A 19745-nucleotide genomic window follows, 5' to 3' on the forward strand; every position below is an offset into this window, starting at 1 on the left:
TATACGGTACCTTTTTCTGAACATCTTTAATAATATTCTGAATATTATTATTATTATTATTATTATTATTAAAATCCCTGACTTACAACTATTCAGTGACCATTTAAAATTACAGTGGCATTGAAAAAGTGACTTACGAGATTTTCATCCAACCATTGCAGCAAACATTTGAATGCTTCACAACTGGCATGAATTTATGATAGTTGCATGTCCCAGGGTCATGTGATCATCTTTTGCAACCTTCTGACAAGCAAAGTCAATAGGGAAACCAGATTCATTTAGCAAGTGTGTTACTAACTTAACAACTGCAGTGATTCACTTAACTGTTGTTGTTGTAAAGGTCATAAAATGGGGCAAAACTCACTTAACAACCATCTTGTCTTAGCAATGGAAAGTTTGTGCTCATTTGTGATGGTACGTCAAGGACTACCTGTACTAAGGTACAGATTTCTGTTTATTTCCCCTTAATGAACATACATTTTCCCAAATGTTTTGACCAGAGAAACTTAAACTTTAACTTAAAATTCAGGCAGCTGTCAGATTCTGAGCATCATTGCACTTTGTTTCATTGGCTGGATCAAAACGTCGTTGTTCTGTGAGTTGTGTTGGTTGCCAGTTTGCTTCTAGGTACAATTCAAGGTGTTGGTTATCACCTTTAAAACCCTGCATGAAATGGGTCCAGTTTATCTGAGGAACTGTCTCACCACAACAGGACTGGCCCACCCCATCCATGCTGGCAGAAGAGGCATGCTGTGGACTCTAGCAGTCAAAGAATTTTGGCTGGTAGGGTCCAGGACAAGAGTCTTCTCTGCTCTGGCACCTAAGTTTTGGAACATTTTGCCCCCCCCCCGAGGTGAGATCTGCTGCCACATTTTTTACCTTATTTAAAGACCTGAAGACCTGTATCAGTCAGTTGGCTTGAGGCCCCAACATGGGCATATCATACTGGAGGTGGTTGAGTGATTAATGGAAGATCCCACCATCCCCCTTGTGCATCCCGTTTCCTTCCTCCCCATCTTTATTAGAAATATTTATTCTTTATGGTTTTATTGGCTTTTCATGTTGTAAGCTGTCCACAGTCACCTTGAGGTGAGATTGGTGGTGAGCAACTCTAATAAATAACTAGTAGGTAAGTGAGTATGTAAATGAAATCTAGTCAATTCACACAGAGCTCAAACTGGCTAGGACATGCTGCTCTCCTCCTCCTGCACTTTTGATTATCTGTTTACTTATTTCCAAATCTATGGATGCCAACAATCTTCTGTTGTTTGCTGGCTGTGTTGGTGGGAAATTCCCAGAGCTGCTGTGGTGTCCCAATGTTTCTGGAAGATAAGAAAGAACACATGGGGGATAAAGGAAAGCAACATGATTGTGTGCATCCATAGGCAGAGTCAGCTGGAGGAAGCAATCACACATACTTGGCAAATATGCCTCACTTTTCATCATCTCAAAAGAATTGCTTTATACATGTTCCTGCATGTTGCAAATTATCTTTCAAGGCATGTGCCTTGTTCCAATATAGGCAAGAGAACACAACCAATTGTTACTCTGATACTAGGCTCAGATACATCCATTATCTGAGACCGCCTACTACCTCATAGTTCCCTTCGTCGGATTAGATCCCACAGGCTGGACCTCCTTCAGTGCCATTTGGCGGGGCCGCGGGGGAGGGCTTTCTCTGTGATGGCGCCCACGTCTTGGAATCAGCTCCCCCCCAGAGATTAGGACCGCTCCCACCCTGTTGGTTTTCCACAAACTGCTTAAGACCTGGCTTTTCCGGCAGGCCTGGGGTTTATAAAATCTGACCCCTGGATGAATGTTATTGTATTGTTTGTTTGTTAAGTTATGTTGTGTTTTTATTGTAAACCGCCCGGAGTCCTGCGGGAGTGGGGCGGTCTATAAATTTTAATAAATAAATAAATAAATAATCTCACTAATAAGAAAACAATATTAAGGACAAAAGTTAGTTTGAACCCTATAATCAGGGGTCCATACAAAAAAAAAAAAGTTTTGACTTCTCTTTGAGCCAATTGCCTTTTGAGCGATCTGAGTTGGGTTGTGGTAGGGCAAAGAAGGTGCTAGGAAAGAACCGCCCTTAACTGGGTTTGAAGAAATCTTTAATTAAACATACATTCTAGAAATACAAAGGTGTGATAATATAGACATGGTAAACGCTTGGGCATTTCCCCTATGCTGCGTTCATGTGTGTGAGAGGGATGAGAGGGGAGGAAGGAGTAGGGAGGAAGTAGGATGGTTAGAGGAGAAGGGGAGGGGAAGAGAGTAGGAGGGGAGGAGAGAAAGAGGAGGGAAGTGGGGAAGGATTAGAGAGGGTGGACGCAGCCTGGGGGGAATGGGCAGGCGGTACCAATGGTTAGGAATTTAATTGTATTTTGTATCAATAAATGGAAAATAAAAACCTTTTTTTTTTAAAAAAAAAAACAAAGGTGGAAAAATTGTGAATACTACATTCATGAGTTCTATTCGACTAGAAAAATCAATAAAAGCAAAAGAGAACTTTCAACAATATATCAAGCTGATTAATTGTAATTAGGAAACTGCACCAAAGCATGGAAGCTGTGGGTTTCAAATGCTTAACCACAGGTTTAATAAAGATCCATGATCAGTCATTATTCTTAGCTTACCTTACCCAAGGTTATATACTGCTCAGAAAAATAAAGGGAACACAAACGTATAGGATCCTATACGTTTGTGTTCCCTATATTTTTTTGAGCAGTATATTTAAAGAGGTATGAAATTAGGTGTCTTCTCCGAAGAGATCCATTTATTGCTGATAATGATTAGCTATTAAATAATGATTAGTGATTACTCAGGCAAAAACATCCATGTTGTCCAATGTGTCAACAAATATTATCCACACTGACTTTTTTAAATAAACAATTGATTGCAATGGCTTTATTCCATTATTACTTGGGGGGGGGGGGGAGTGTCTATTTCTCCTGAGTTTCCAGAACTTTGACATTTGATAAGTTTCTAATGAAACTGATGGAGCTGATGAATCTCACATATTAAAGCAGATTAAATCCTACCAATGAAACTACTGAGGGGGTAAGCATATTGTGCTATGGTATGGTTTGTTAAATAAATCACAACCGGATTTACACACTGAATTGTAAAATCATTGTTTATAACCTATTCTAACTTGATTCTTTTTAAAAAGTCAAAACAAACAATGGGTTAGTTCTCAGAGCTTCATCTATGGTGACAGTCAAACTTTATATACATATGGACGGATGCATTGATGCATCGGGGAATTATTTTAATTGCACCATTTTTTGAGCAGAGAGGAGAGGAGCTAAATAAAGTTCACAAAAAAAGGCAGAGACATGAGGTATATATTTTGCTATCCATATACAAATAAGAACACCCACTGAATACTTGATGCTGATATAACTGCTTAGTAGCATTTGGAGAAAAAAATGAATACATGGACATCTAACAATCCACCAACTGTCCTACTGTCTACTATTACTATCCCTCAAGGAGGCCCTAGCAATCTAAATAGAAGATGAGGAACTTCATCTAGTTTCTGCAAGAGACCGTAGCTGTGCTCAGTATATAAAGAGAGCCTCTGTTCAGAAGAGTGATATCAACTTTGCTGCCATCTAAAGCTCATCTAGATTTTATAAAACCCAGCCATGAAAGTTGTCCTTAGATGGGAATAGTTGATATTGCATGATTAAACAACTCTACTTTCATAAAAGATGTTTTAAGATTTACATTGATAGTTCAGAAGAACCTACAATTAAGATATCTCATGAAACAGCAATCACCCTAAGACCCTATAAGGCAGGGGTCTTCAAACTTGGCTGAGGAATTCTGGGACCTGAAGTCCACAAGTCATAAAAGGGCCAAGTTTGAAGACCCCTGCTATAAGGGTAGGATAAATCCAAAACTTTTTCAACAACCTGGAATGATAAAATTAAGAGGGATCAGGACTAGGTCATCCAACCTCCTGTATAGTGCTGGAATTCAACCAATGGCTCTCTAGCCAATGGCTCTGAATGTTGGCAACTTTAAAACAGGCAGACTTCAACTCCCACAATCTCCCTGCCAGCACGAACCTCCAGAGCCAATTAAGTTTTCTACAACTTTCCTATGAGCAGCTGTGGGGGAGCTAAAGGGAACCTTGTCACTAGGTCATTCCTCTAGTAAAGTAATGGTATTATTTACAATAGCTCTTTTTTAAAAAAAAAAAACAACAGATTTTATTAGTTTTTTAATTCTTATAACAAAATGCTCGGGATAGTCAAATATCCAACAATAAATCCATATAAAATAACCCAAGTAAATACATTAAATATCCCCTCTCTATTTCCCTCAAATAATATAATATATTTAAAATAATCCATTTCTACATTAAATTTCTATAAATCCTAATCCTGTTTTTAAACTTTATTAATTTACAATTATCATAATACACTTTAACCTTAAATAAACATATTATCACTTTGGGTATCTCTTCCAGATGTATTCTAGTTCTTAATCTCCTAAATCTTTAATTTTATCACGAATCTCTTTTATTTCTTCTTCTACTACTCGATATTTATCCTAATTAAAATAAAATATAACTCTACCCTATACATATACCATCCATCAATCAGTCTATCTCTATAACAGAACAAAATAATACCAAACCTTAAACCATTTCAGTCTGTTAGGCAAAATTCAAATCTCATCCAAATAGTTATCATATCTAGAAACACCCATATTATTACATAAAGCATCATCTTACTAAATTAACATACTCAATTAATTATTAAATCAATCCAAATCACTATAAAACCTCTTCCATTTTCATTCATTCCATTACAAAATAGTTTTCATACAAATAAACCTATTGTTCCAAAAATTACATTCTTAATCTATTTAACATATATATTCTAGCAATCACCAATTTTTCTCTCGCTTCTAACTCTAAGTCTTAAACTTTAAATCAATCCATATTTCTACAGTGCCTTTTAATCCATTACATATAGTTTTAAATTTATCTTTTCAATCTTATTTTGGCTTTCTTTTTGTGCCAGGCCGGTTTCCATAACAAAGCTTCTATCTCAGCAAGTAGATCTCCCTTTGTCGCTTGTAATATCATTTGAGTCAATAGAAAACACCCCGTCCTCTGTAATGGGTGTGTGGCTCTTTTGTCATTAAACCCTCGTTGCTTCAAAAGTTCCAGTCTCAATCTTTAGTTCTTCTGATCCTCAAGAATATGGATGGAATGCTTGTAAGGTAAAATAGATGCCTCTTTAATCTCAATTAGTTCTTCTTCTGGTATATTTTGATTTGTACCATAGTCAGATAAGGTCTGGAGATCAGTTTGAAGGTTTGGAGAATTTGGAGTAAGGCTTTTGGCTCTTATTTCTGTAATAATCTCTTTCATTTTAGCGCATACTTCTTCAGTAGCTTCATAATTTTTTTTCCACTATAAGTTTACAGTTTAGTTGTAAATAAGGTTTCTCCATTTTAGTAGCAATTGAAGAGAGTCCCTTTTATCATTTAGTGGAGGCTATATATAAACAATATCCACCCCCACAATTTCCCACAGCTGGATCAGCTTATCTTTTCTCTTCAAGAATAGTTTGAAGGTCAAGCCCACCTCATCTCCAAAGAAAAACAGATAATTGCAATATTAACTTTTTGCCACAAGATGTCCTCAGTAGGTTACAAAATCTTTCCCAGACACCATTTTTTTCCTTTTTTCTCTCTTTTAAAGGAAAAGGTGGAAAAAAATATGATAGTAAAGCTCTAAAAAAATTTTTTTTGTACCCCAAAGTAAATGAAAGTAAAATATAATCATTGAAATTACTTGTTCTGTCTTTTTATTCAGGTGTTTTTCTTCCCACACATACAAATGCTGCTCTTTCAAGGCAGGGAATTAATTCCAATAGAGCTTTTTCAGGCAAACAATCAAGTAGGGTGAAGAGAGGAGAAGGAGAGGTCTCACCTGGATCATCTGCGGTGGGTCTTTCAAGCTTAGATGTACCTCTGACTTTCAGGTGATATAGCTAAGGAATCGGACATCTTGAAGGATGATCTTTGCTCCGTCAGCCCTAAGGAGTTAGCTGGAGCCGCGAAAGAAGCTGCCACCCTCCCACAGTCACCAGCAAGCCTCCTCCTCGGTGGTCACCCCTCCAGGGTGACTTTTGACCCACTAGGGGGTCTACGGGCGAAGAAAACACAGCCGGTGGAGAGACAAGTCTCTTTACATGACCGGAGTCGCCGCGAACCAGAACCGGAAGTCACAATAGCTCTTTTCTTCATTGGTTTCCTTGTCTGAACCATTCTCTCTGCTTTCTGAGAATGGACCACTTTTAAATCCATTTTGGGAACAAATTCCTGCATTGTTTGACTTGTAAACCAGATCTGAACTCAGATAAACTCACCTATATAACATTGTGTTCTTCCTTTTTTAAAAACAAACAAACAAACAAACTCCTTTATATGACTTGATATTGAATATATTACTTAGTGATGCTTTGAATTTCAATGATTCTTTAAACTACTTTTTAAGATGTTTTGGCCACAGAAAGCAATATTTTTAAAAAAGTTCTAATTCATTCATTCATTCATTTGACCAAATACAAACAAATTTATGGTTCAAATAATGAGAAAAAAGAAATGCATGGAGGATGCTGATCTGAAAACATCTACATTTACATTTAGCCTCTCAAAATTGTAACTGTTTCAGAATTAATATCAGTCATGAAGTTTCTAATCATGGTCAATGTCGCTACAACAAAACAAACAGGGACACTGACTTAATCATGGGAATGTTACTCTGTATCCTTGACTTAACTTAGGTAAGTAGGGTGATTTTTCAGATGACTGATAGCCCTATCATATTCCTACACTCTGTATTTTTTTACATTTTTGTTACTTTCAGCCGCCTTGAAATATCAACACAATCTACAAAGTCAACCCATTTAAATGATTTAGAAATTCTAAAACAGAAAACAAATGGGACAAAAAAATAATCAGCTTTTTGGGGGGAACAAAAGTAAATTACTAAGAAATTCTTACAGAACCAGCTTAAGGACATACTGGCACTATTGGGAAAAGAGCCTACAGAAAGACACTGTAAGGGACAAGAATCTCAGGTCCATAGATCATTTATTCGTTATCATTCTTGCACAATTCATTTGATGGACCAGCCCTCTGTTTTTCCAGATCCAGAAACACTACTCTGTCTCTGGAATCGATCCATCATTTTACCAGTCAATGGACTGGCTATCACATTATCCTGGCTCTTTAATCTTCTAGATGAGTCATCTTTCTGGTCCATCATCTCCCTGTCTGCTATCAGAGGATTTATCTGGAATGTTAGATGAGTCTTCTTCACTGGAGTCATTAGATGCTGCTGCTTCACTATCTACTTCTTCATTCTTTCCATGAACCAGTACCACTTCTGTTGTTGTCCCACTGTATAAACTCAGTGGTCCAGCAAGATCCCTTTCTTTTCTATCAGACTGAGGTTTCTTGGTACTAGCTGATAATAATTTTGGTAGAAGATTAAGTTCTTTTCCCGGTGCCCTCCTATTGGGGAGTCCAGTATCTGTTTCTTTCCCACTGGAAAGTGTTCTTCCCTGAACAAACATTGTTTCTTCATTCGCTTTTCTATCATTTGATGCAAATTCTTTTAACTCGTTCATAATGCATGGCCCTTTTTTAGATTTTTTCCCAATGGCCAGCCCTTTTGGCTGGTTAGATGTTCTCCAGGCTAGACTAGATGGACCTTCCTCTGCACTTCTCTTTGCTTCTGATCTTCTTATCCAAAATGATGGACCTTCTTTCCCATATTTCCCTGTTACTTTGCTTGATGTCTCCACCTCTCCCAATGCTAGAACGACTTCTCTGCGGCAATGTTGATCTCCAATAATGTTGAAGATAGAGATCCAGTTATCTCCATGCCCAGAAACCATCTTGAAGTTCTTCCCATCACAGTCAAAGAAGACAGTGGCATTGGCCCGGTGTTGTGGGGACAAAGTATTAAACTCCTGTAAAGCTCGCTTGAGGCAGGCTCGGAGGTCTACTGTACATCCTTTAAGGTCTTCTGTTTCTTTCCATAGTTTCATCAAGTTTTCTGTGGTGAGCAACATTGTGCGATAGCTCAACCTGTCTAAATAGACATCCAAAGAAGAAACTCTAACCCGATAGTGAGGTTGTTTATCAGAAAGGAAGATGTGGATACGGGACCTCCCCTTTCCAGAAATGAAATCTAAGCAGGAATTACCACACTCAATAGTCAGTTCAGCATTGTTCTTCACTGAAGGGGGTTCCTTCTCAAACTCTGTTATAGCCACATCCAAGCAAGCCTGCAGTTCCTTAGTAATGCTGTCCCATTTAGCAAGCTCCTGTCTCACCTTCTCCAAGTTCTCAGAGGTTAGCGGAGGTGGAGAAAGAGACAATCGATTTAAATACACTTCCAAGGTGGAGATCTCAATATGGTAGTGTATTTTTCCTTTTAACCAAGAAACTACAATCTTGTTTTCTCCTCCACCAGAGACAAACTCCATTATCTTTCTTCCTCTCACCTGAATCGTCAAGGTGGCATTATCTCGTAGACAGTGAGGCTCACGATGGAACTCTTGGGCAGCATGATCTAAGCAAGCCCTCACCATCTCGTCAGATTCCCGGTTACCGATCTGCAAAGTGTTGAGTGCTGACAGTAAGTTTTCTGTACTTAGTGGTGTTGGAGGTATGCTTTTGGGGATGCAGGCACCCATACGAGGAAAGACCAAGGTTTATGAAAGCAGCACCAAACATGTCTTCTCATGCAATGGCATTAAATATTCGAAATCTGGAAAAGAAAAAAGGCATATGAGGATGGGAGAGGTTGCGTACAAGCTGTGATCTGGTTCACTGGTCAACCTAATGGTCTGTGGTTTCACAAGAGAGTAACCAAGCCTCCTAAAGAATAACAGGGGAAATATTAAGAATCTGGATTCACGGAAATATGCACTTGTTCAGAGCTATACCTATCTTAGTGAAATAAAAATTCAAGTTGTTGGAGACACGAAACAGAAGACGAAGGAAGAAGAGAGGCTAGAAACTGCATAAGGGTTAAAGAGATGGTGTTATGAAGGAAGGTCCTGATTCAAGGTTTTTTAATGTAGTATATAACCAGGTTAAGGAGGTATAGACCATAAAATGGAATGGCTTTAAAATGGGAATTAGAAAAATAGCAGAGTTGGAAGGGACTTTGGAGGTTATTTAGTCAAACCACCACTCAAGCAGGAGACTTACATAGAAATGCATAGGAAGATCAGGTTATCAACATTTATTACTCGTAATTATGGCTAAAATTTACTCATAATTATGTGTATAACTTTGTCATCAAATATTAGTGTGTTAGTGCATTGCAAATTGTTCACAGAAAAAGAGCAATTCACCTTCTTATACACACACAAACAATGCTCTGTCTGAAATTTTAAAACAGGTCTGGATGTTCTGATAGTTAGGGGCCGCCCTCGATGGCCAGTTGCAGACAAAATGATTCACCCCAAATCCATGTTAACAAACAAACATCAGTATCTGTATCATATTATGGTTCCATATGATGGCTTGGTTCACCCAACAATGGATTGGCAATGGATGAACCATAAGTTCCTTAATCCAATTTTAGCTGTGTCTTCTGGGTTCCATGATGCACACAAAGGCAGGGGAGGGGGGCAAAAGGTTTTAACATTGGGCATACTTACAGTGTTTATTCCCTGGGAGAAAATGACTGGCTCCCAAAGTCACCCAGCTGGCTTTGTGTCCAAAATGGAACTAGAACTCACGGTCTCCATATTTCAGTCCTAGGAAGCAGGCTATGGCAAACAATCAACGCATGCACACACACACACACACACACACACATGCCAAGAAAATTACAGGGACTTGTGTATTGGACACAATTGAACAGAAGAAAAATATATTTATGCTCTTTATTGCAGACAATTAATATTCTGTACAAGTGATTTTAGCATTGAAGGAATAAGACAACTGAAGCTAAATCCAGCTCTCACAAGTTGTGAATGGTATCTTATTATATCTCTCTTTAAAAAAAAAAAAGTCCTTGGGGTTTGTGGGAAGATTCAAATAATGTGGTGTTATGAACATCCAAGTTAACTTAAACATAAAAACAAATGTAAAGGTGTGGGTCTAAACTGAAATTCCCCTAATATGCAGTGAATTTAAACCAACCATCAACAGCTTTCCTGAGGTTTCCTTGGCTAGTGAGCTTTATGAAAGAAACTCAGCTTTCTAATCAGGAAATCATCCCATAGTACATTAAAAATTACCCAGAGAGTCATAAATACAAGATGATTGATTCTCTGTCACACACATACATGTATTTGATATAACCGTGCAGCAGAATTGCCTGCACATGGTTCTCTATTGAGTTTAAAAAATGCCTCAGAACTCCCATTTTACACTCATAAATGTGCAAGTAAAGAAAAAAAACCATTTTGAATATACAAGAATAGCAAAACAAACAAACAAACAAAGGGATGTGAAGAATAATGATTTGTATTAAATAAACTTCAACATGAATGCCAAAGGGTTTGAATCAGAGAGAGGAAAAGAAGGCAGAGAAATAATTGTGGATCAGGATGTTAGTTCAGGACTGAGAGAGAAACGGGGGGGGGGGTGTTACAATTAGAAATGGGGTGGGTGGGAGCTGCTCACCTCTGTGCTTGGGTACTTCCTAGCATCCATGGGACTTGGGAAGAGGTTAAAAACCAGAGAATGTGCTTTGATTCTGACTGATCATTTTAGCTGTGATGTCATAGAACCATCAGTGGGAATTCCATTCCAGCATATATATTTTTTTGTAAAAAGAAGCACCAATCATCTGTCTAGATCAGGAAGCTGATGGTCCTGAATGATCCACTTAAAAGTAAGTCCTGTTCAAAAGTGGAACCTCCCAAGAAAACAGTTAAAAGTAAGTTTCTTAATAAATGGATTCATTATACAAACAAGTAGAAAGCAGCCATCCCTGCAGAACCATTCACGGTCTCTCCCTCCAACCTCGCACAGACCCCAAGTTTCCTCTCACTTCTCCAAGATGCGTGTCTCTTCTCGTCACGTCGTTGAGACCAGCAACAAGGTCCATCGCAAATGCTTTTGCAGAGAACGGGAAAAACACAAAGCACGACTCCTTGCCGCAGGTTCACCTGGCTAAGGCAGTCTCTTTAAATCCTGGAACACTTTAAGACGCGGGGACTTCAACTCCCCGAATTCCCTAACTCAAGAATTCTGGGAGTTGAAGTCCACACCGTCTTAAAAAAATTCCGAAGGCTTCAGAAAGACAGGAGTAAGGAAAAACTTGCCAGTCTTTTTTTCCCACGCTCTGCACTAGTGAGAGGCTTCGCGGGCTGACCAGTTATGGAGCCCGCTCCAGGCAGTTGTCCCGCGTGGCCCCTTTCTAGCGTTGTCCTTCGTGACCGTGGGGTCCCCAAACGCCGGCCGCCTCTTTCCAGACACGAACGACCTCCTAAAATGATCCTTGCACCCCGTCCCCTTGAGCACATCTGCGGGCTGATTCCTTCGACTGGCCAGAGGGGGCGCCAAAATCATGCCGGGGAAAAATATTAAATTTGAAGACGAAATATCTTAAAGCCTGTTAAAAGAAATCTCGGTTTAAGACTAAACTCCTATGCTGACAAATAGAGACGAAGCGCCGAAACACGGCAGGGTAGGTAGCCGCGGACGATGCCTCAGTAGCCTGAAAGAGCCGGTGATGGTTGCTCTCCAGCTAAATTTCTGTGTGCCCACTTTTCCCTTCTCTTCCTCTTCGTTTACAGAGTCTCTATGGTATGTTATTTTTTTCCTGAAACTCTACATTAGTCCCAGTCTTGGGGCTGTTATGTCATTTATCTCCACTCAAAAGGAAGCTTTTCCTAAGTTGATAAAAACAAGGGCCAAAATAAATTTGGGAGGAGGAGCACACTTATCACAAGGTGCAATGGGTAGGGTAAAATTAGTTGGCAGGATTGGAAAAAGCATTAGGTATCAGATATTGAGGTTTGCTCCCAATTGTGGGGAGCAATTAGAAGCTGGTGATAATAGAAGAGCATATCCATAGCTCTGGTTGAAAATGTGGAGTTTGTGGTACACTCTGAACTTGGTGGTTTGTTTGCAGACATTTCTTTGCAGGTAATCCTCAACTTAAAATACTTTGTTTAGTGACGACGACACTGAAAAAAGCTACTTATGACTGTTTTTCGCACCTATGACCATTGCAGCTTCCCCATGGTCATGTAATCAAAATTCAGATGCTTGGCAACTGACTCATATTTATGACACTTGCAGGGTCATCCCGGGGTTTTGCATCCTTTTGCAACCTTCTGACAAGCAAAATCAATAGGGAAACCAGATTCACTTAACAACCATGTTGCTAACTTATCTGCAGTGATTCACTTAACAACTGTGGCAAGCAAAGCTGTAAAATGGAGCAAAACTCGCTCAACAAATTTCTCACTTAGCAACATACATTTGGGGCTCAATTCTGGTCATAAGTTGAGAACTATCTGTACCTATCTGAATTAAGTAAGCCTCAAAACAGTAAGCGCAACCAGGAGTTCTTACTGGAAAGAAGAATATAAAGGGAGTAGAATCCTCATAAACTAGCTCAGTGTAGTTTAATGACTGAACTGTTTGATGTGAGCATGAAAAGCAACACCTGGCCTAACAGTAGAGAAATAATCTGAAAAAGTTTTTTTCTGTCCAAACACATGTGCTATTTGCAGACCATATATCAGCAATTGGAGGAAGTTTTGAGGCACTTATTCATGAATAAATGCGGCATGAGAAATGGTAGGCCTGAAGGAAGCTTCAGATAAAAAAGAAAATGAGCACATTCTGTAATTCATTTATTTTGTGTAATTATTAGATTTCTTCTTCTTCTTCTTCTTCTTCTTCTTCTTCTTCTTCTTCTTCTTCTTCTTCTTCTTCTTCTTCTTCTTCTTCTTCTTCTTCTTCTTCTTCTTCTTCTTCTTCTTCTTCTTCTTCTTCTTCTTTATTTTAGCCATGGTCTACTCTCTGTAGGATGGAGGTCTCTTCCACATGTTTCCAACTAATACGGTCCTGAGCTTCCCTTTGCCAACTGAGCCCACAACACTTGCTGATGTCATTGATCCATCTTGTTTTAAATTTCTTTGGTGGACACTTTTTATCAAGTGGGGTCCATTTTATAATTATTAGATTTATATCTCCCTTTCTGGTCATTACAACACTCAAGGTGGCTCACAGTAATAAGAAAAATACAAAAACTAAAACTTGATAAAATTAACACTGCTAAAATCAAATGCACCATTAATTAACCATTAAAATAATAAAAATTTAAAAATTGGTTAAAAACCTATGCTTTTATCCTTTTCCTAAATACCAGGAGAGGGAGGACATACAATCACCTGGGACAACCCTGTGGGAGAAGATCCTTCCCCATGTTATAGAATGAGTTTAAAGACCAAAAATAAAATACTGAAAAATTATGCTGGAGAAAAATTAAACTGGGAAGTATGCATATGCAGGACTGAATCAAAATAGAAGATATTTGAAGCTAAACTCTGAATGGATAGAGCAGTGGTTCTCAACCTGTGGGTCAGGACCCCATTTGGGGTCAAATGACCATTTCACGGGGGTCGCCAAACCATGCTGTCCGCCATTTTTTTCCCTTTTCCCTAGCTGTCCTACTCCCTCTTATTGGTGGCCACACCCACTTCGGGGTCACCACAACATGGGGAACTGTATTATGGGGTCACGGCATTAGAAAGGTTGAGAATCACTGGGATAGAGAATTATTGTGCTAACTGAGGAATTTGGGGAGTTAATTTACACACCTGTTAAAATTGTCAGGTTTCAGAAATACTGGACTACAGACTTCATGATCCAAACTACCATTGCCTACAATTTGTGGTTGAAAATTATGTGAACCATAGACAACACATTTAAGGGACATCAGGTGGGAAATGCTGCATTAAGTTAGGCACATCTACATAAAATAAGCAATGCAATGGAAGAAAGGGGAAAATCTTGTCAAGAATGGCTTCAGTTAGTCTCATTTTTAAGATCTATCTAGATTGGATTTAGCATTTGCATTTGGCTCCTAAGGCAAAAGAACACCACGAGGAGTAACAACAGCTATTATTTATGGCAAAGTTGTGCTAAATACATGAAAACATTCCTCTTAATCTGATCCCAAAAGGAAGAAACCTGAATATTTTACTGGCATTTTTTTCTGGAATCTGGTAAATATGAATGAAGTTCTTTCTATTACCAGATATAAGTTCCAGTTTTCTTCCATTTTTCTGGATGACCATCTGACTGTTTACCTGGATGTAGAATGGCTCCTTGGCAAAGTGGTCCAGTCCATACTCATCCTCCTAGGACAAGCCCATCCGACTCATGCCAGTTGAGAGGCCTTAACTTTGGATGTCATCAGTCAAATAACTCCATCTGTTGGGATCCAGAAGAGCCTTATTTGCTGCAGGGCTCAGTCTTTGGAACAACTTACCTTTTAAGGTGTTCTTACCCTGTCCCCACCCTCCTATCCTTCCACAAGAGCCTAAAGTCCTGACTCTCTGTTGGCCTGGGGTCCAAATTCAGGACTTCCACACTGGAGATCACTGCTGGATTGATGGCAGACTCCACTATTCCCCCCTCCCCCAGTTCTCTGCTCTCTACTTGTCCATCTTTTTTGGTATTCTCATTGTATTCTTTTTCATTGTTTCATTGTTCATATTAGTAAAGTTGGAAGGGACCTTGGAGGTCATCTAGTCCAACCCCCTACTCGGGCAGGAAACCCTACACCATTTCGGACAAGTGGCTGTCCAGTCTCTTCTTAAAAACTTTCAGTGTTGGAGCATTTACTGCTTCTGGAGGCAAGCTGTTCCACTGATTAATTGTTCTCACTGTCAGGAAGTTTCTCCTTAGTTCTAGGTTGCTTCTCTCCTTGATTAGTTTCCACCCGTTGCTTCTTGTCCTGCCTTCATGTGCTTTGGAAAATAGCTTAATTCCCTCTTCTTTATGGCAGCCCCTGAGATATTGGAATACTGCTATCATGTCTCCCCTTGTCCTTCTCTTCGTTAAACTAGACATACCCAATTCTTGCAACCGTTCCTTATATGTTTTAGCCTCCAGTCCCCTAATCATCTTTGTTGCTCTTCTCTGTACTCTTTCTAGAGTCTCAACATCTTTTTTACATCGTGGTGACCAAAACTGGATGCAGTATTCCAGGTGTGGCCTTACCAAGGCATTGTAGAGTGGTATTAACGTGATCTTGATTCTATCCCTCTGTTAATGCAGCCTAGCACTGTGTTGGCCTTTTTGGCAGCTGCAGCACACTTCTGGCTCATATTTAGGTGATTGTCTACTAGGACTCCGAGGTCCCTCTCACAGTTCTATTATCTTATTTCTGTTCTGCTTGCATTCTTTTCATTTCTTCCCTTTTATTATTTTAAGCCACCTAGAGTAGCCTCATGGTGAGATAGGCAGCAAATAAATTTAACAAATAAATAAATATATGAATCTTTTGATGATTTCATTGAAAGGAAAGGCACAAGTGCAGAACTACTTAGATGTCCATTTCACCAAAGGCCACTAATTCCTGCCTGAAGACCATTGAAAACACCAATTAGTAACCAAAGCAACCAAATCTGGAGATCCTTAACATCTCATTTTATACCCAGAACAGCAGCCAAGCACCAATGGCTGCCCAGGCAGTCTAAAAGGCAAGATTTTGCTGGTAGAATGCAATTAAAGTTTTGCTCTTTGCACCATTGGTGTGACTGCAATCTTGCCTTTTGGCCAGTTTTGACCTCCTCCCATGCAGAGGCTGTTTGGATGTGCCACCTTTTTTACTCAGTGAGACACTTAATTCCTTTGATTGGTGGTCTGAATATCTGCTTTTCTTGATATACTGTACTTATTCTAAGGTATCTGACCTGAATGTAAGAATGGTCTTATCCCTACCAAGACAGGGTGCAAAGAAAGTCTAAAGTTCTCCCTGGCTAGAGAAAAACTGTTTAGCTTTCTTAGTATATTACAATGTTTGAAATCTCAACAATATGTTTGATGAATAGAAGGAAGTCAAACTTTCCTGAATGGGTCCTTTTATGGAACAATCAAATGTTTCAATGCAAATTATGCCCAAAAAACAAACAAAAAATATTTCTCTAGCTGAGCATCTGCAGATCAAGTGATGCTGACAATCCACTGTGGTTCCATCTCTCTTTATAATTATTGAAATCATGGTGATTTATTCTACATCCAGCAGGGCCTATGAGATGCCCACACACCTCTATTCCCAATTGTCCTTGAAACCACTGTAACAAATAATTAGAAAACAAGCAAACTTGAATAATGTTTATATGTCCTCATATAAAAACTTCAAAATATTTCCAGCTCCATATAGACCATTTAGTGATATCTGTAGGTAGGACTGTGCAAATCTGAAACTGGATGCTAATCTTTTTATGTGCCAGACAGTATTTCGACTCACTTTGTAGAGTTATTGTGGCTGTACTCTTTGGCAAGAGACTTGTGTTTCTTCTTTGACAACTCTGTGACCCAAGACAGTGGTGCCTGTTTCAGAGAACTGTAGCAGTTCTCCCTTATGCTTTGTCAAATGCTGCTGCTGCTTCTTTTCCTGATGTCCCATTTTCCTTCTACAATGTTGAAGATTAATTGTCCGCTCAGTGTGTTAAAAGAGAGGTATATGTTTAATCAATACAAACCAGGACATATCCTGATTAGTGGAATCGTCTCTACATATATGACTCATTTTCAACCATGCAGTTTCATCATGCCTTCAAACAAAACATTTCGAAGGTAGCCGATTTTATTCTTCCCATTGTCTTCTTTTCAGTAGAGAAACATTCTCATTTCCTATTAGCTGGTCACTGGTTGCCTTTTTTTCTACCTTATTCAATGAAGCAGCTTCTTCTACTCTATGAATACCATTAATTGAGTGATTGATTGGTGTACTGCCCATCTCGTCTATATCATGCACTTTTTAAAGTTTGCCCTTTGAGAGATTTTCTTTTTAATTTTCCCATGGAAGCTGGCATTAATCCCTGACAGCCTCTTCAGCAATCTTGCAGAAGGGCAGCTGGTTGTTTGGCGACTCTAGGAGATAACAAGGGACAGTCATCAAATATCCTTTTAGCTGATGAGAAAGGAAAGGGGTCCCTTCCCTTCCCTCTCTCAAAAGAAGTGGAGCCTTTTTGCTTTGAGTAAAGTTCCTATTTCATTTTTTTTTTTAAAAAAATCAGGTCTTAACACTAAGAAAGCTCTGTCAGATTTGGGAGGAAATTCAATTTACAGGGAGACCATTTTAGATATTCTAAAGGAAAGTACGGTACATTTGTGGGAAATGTTTAGTTTTATATAGCTTAAAGTAAAAATGTTTTACTGATTTGGTGAAGTAAATTGAATATTGCCACATCTTCCCTTTATATTATATTAAAAATAAAATATTTAATAATATTAAAATTACATTTACACCATTTCATATTAAAAAGAGATCTGTACAGAATATGAATAAAATAACGGAAGTATTAAAATTAATATAAATACCACAAAAATATAAAAGGATTCCTTCCTTCCTTCCCTCCTTCCTTCCTTCCTTCCTTCCTTCCTTCCTTCCTTCCTTCCTTCCTTCCTTCCTTCCTTCCTTCCTTCCTCTGGCAGTTGAGTAATTTTATTTTGTAAGATAGTCATCCAGTCTCTCAAAAGAAGTAGAGGCTGTTTCCTTTGCAGACAATATCACAAGATCATGCCTTAACACTAAAAAACTCTGTCTGATTCAATATGAAATTCAAATCACAGAGAAGATATTTCAGCTGTTCTAAAGAAAAGAACATTTCTGAGAAGTGTTATTTTTATAATCTCTCTCTCTCTCTCTCTCTCTCTCTCTCTCTCTCTCTCTCTCTCTCATGTTAAAATATTACTGATTTAATGAGGTAAATTAAATACTGTCTTAACTTACCTTTATAATCTTCTTCTGTATATTTGTTTTCAGTCACTGTTCTGCATGAACTAAAATAAAAATTAAATGTACACCATTCCATATTTAAATGATCTTTATAGATTATGAATGAAATCATTGTAGAATTAAAATTAGTCTGACTAACACAGAACTATAGAAAGTTTGCAAAGCTAAGTAATTACTGTTAATTATAGGTAATATAATTTAAGTAATATAATAGCCAAATGTTACATATAAAATAAAGTGAGATATTATTGTATATAGAATGCTACCTCAAAGGTAGATAAAATGAAAATATAATGGTATAATGTCAAATGACTAAACAAATAACTGCAATGGGTAACTGATTTTTACAGAATTCCTTCTGAACTTTAAAGATTGATTCATAAAAATTAGAAATTTATTATCCTAGTATTTCCAAGAGAAAAAAAGCAGAAAGATGTCAAAGTTACTAAACGTTTCTGGTTTTAATTTGAAGTTTATTCTCAGAATTTTCAGCACATCTTAAATGAATTTCTTTCCAGCCCTTTGCAGTCTTTTTGAATAATCACAATAAATAATAAAATGTTCATTCTTTTTTCTGGCATGTATTATGGTATGATTTACTAATCTTGGAAATGTAACAGAATTATATACCATCCCTCAAATTGGAACTTGGTGTAAATGTTATTGATCTTTTTTCCAGAGAGTGTTTCATTGTTCCACTCTTATTGCATCTTTGAAAATTTGCATCCATTGTATCCTACACTGTTACTTTTTTATAAATAATAGTAAGCTTTAAATAAGATTTAGGTAACCATTTGTAAATATATCGTAAACAATTATCTTGATTCTGTGTAAGTTTTTTTCAAATTCAGTCATTTTTCTCAGGGTTCCTTCTTTAAAATCTTGTTTCTTTCCCGGTCATTTGTAAATATTCTGTCTTTCACTCAATCATTCTTCTTGGACTTTTAATCATTTTCTTGTGTCCAGATGGATAATATTGGAATCTGTAACCAGATCTTTAACTGTAATTTTAATCTGTAATTGTCCTTAAATAGAAAGCTTTTTACAATGATACTAGTGGTGGGGTTGTTACAATTTTATTATCTGGAACTTGTTGGTTTTGAAATAAGAACCAATAACTAATTAAAAATAATCACTGTAACTGTTTTGAAATATGTGTTTATTGCATCCTGACCAGTCCTAAATATTTCAGTCTTTTTAAAAATCTCTCATCCAGTTTCTTTTTTCACAAAATTATTTTAATTGAACATTGATTGTGGTTTCATAATTGTTAATACTGTGCTGCCTGTGTAGCTTTCACCTGTATTTCTCTCCTTGAATTTTAATTGAAATCATTTCTTATTTATTTTAGACTTGTTGGCCAAGACTCAGGAATTCATGTTGTTTAAGAACATTAATAAGAATGTACTTTCAAAATTTTCAAAGATTTCTTTCAAACCTTGTGTCTGCCCTCTTTTTCCTAACGTTGATAAATTCTAATGGATTGATGATAAATATGCTGTTTTCTTTCATTTTTCCTTTTTGGTAATCCATCTGTTCTGTATGAATAATTTCATACAGCTAATATATTTGTTCAGTTAATATATTTAGTATGTTCAGCTAATATATTTAGTAAAGATATTAATCTGGCATATCAAACTCGTGATATTTCACGACTTTTCCCCCATTGCCGGCAATTGGTGGGCATTGTTTCAGCGTGATTCATCCGGCTCACGGGCCAGCAGTTTGACATGCCTGGTCTATATGA

The 19745-nt window shown here is 37.8% G+C and overlaps 1 protein-coding gene across 1 annotated transcript; it reads right to left on the reverse strand.

The window, feature by feature from the left end:
• Positions 1-5707: 5707 nt before the first annotated feature.
• Positions 5708-11876, reverse strand: LOC120313452. The gene is made up of 2 exons (XM_039355373.1): positions 10690-11876; positions 5708-8815 (listed from the first exon to the last, which is right to left on the reverse strand). Exon 2 carries the CDS (start codon positions 8739-8741, stop codon positions 7284-7286), a length of 1458 nt encoding a protein of 485 aa, XP_039211307.1. The 5' UTR covers positions 8742-8815; positions 10690-11876; the 3' UTR covers positions 5708-7283.
• Positions 11877-19745: the final 7869 nt, after the last annotated feature.

The sequence above is a fragment of the Crotalus tigris genome, unplaced genomic scaffold (assembly GCF_016545835.1).
Source record: "Crotalus tigris isolate CLP2741 ecotype Arizona unplaced genomic scaffold, ASM1654583v1 scf7180000018682.9941245338:1185362, whole genome shotgun sequence".
In the NCBI taxonomy this organism is placed as follows: domain Eukaryota; kingdom Metazoa; phylum Chordata; class Lepidosauria; order Squamata; family Viperidae; genus Crotalus; species Crotalus tigris.

Coding starts and splice junctions, on each gene's coding strand:
- LOC120313452 (XM_039355373.1), bottom strand. CDS start 8,741: ATGGGTGCCTGCATCCCCAAAAGCATACCTCCAACACCACTAAGTACA.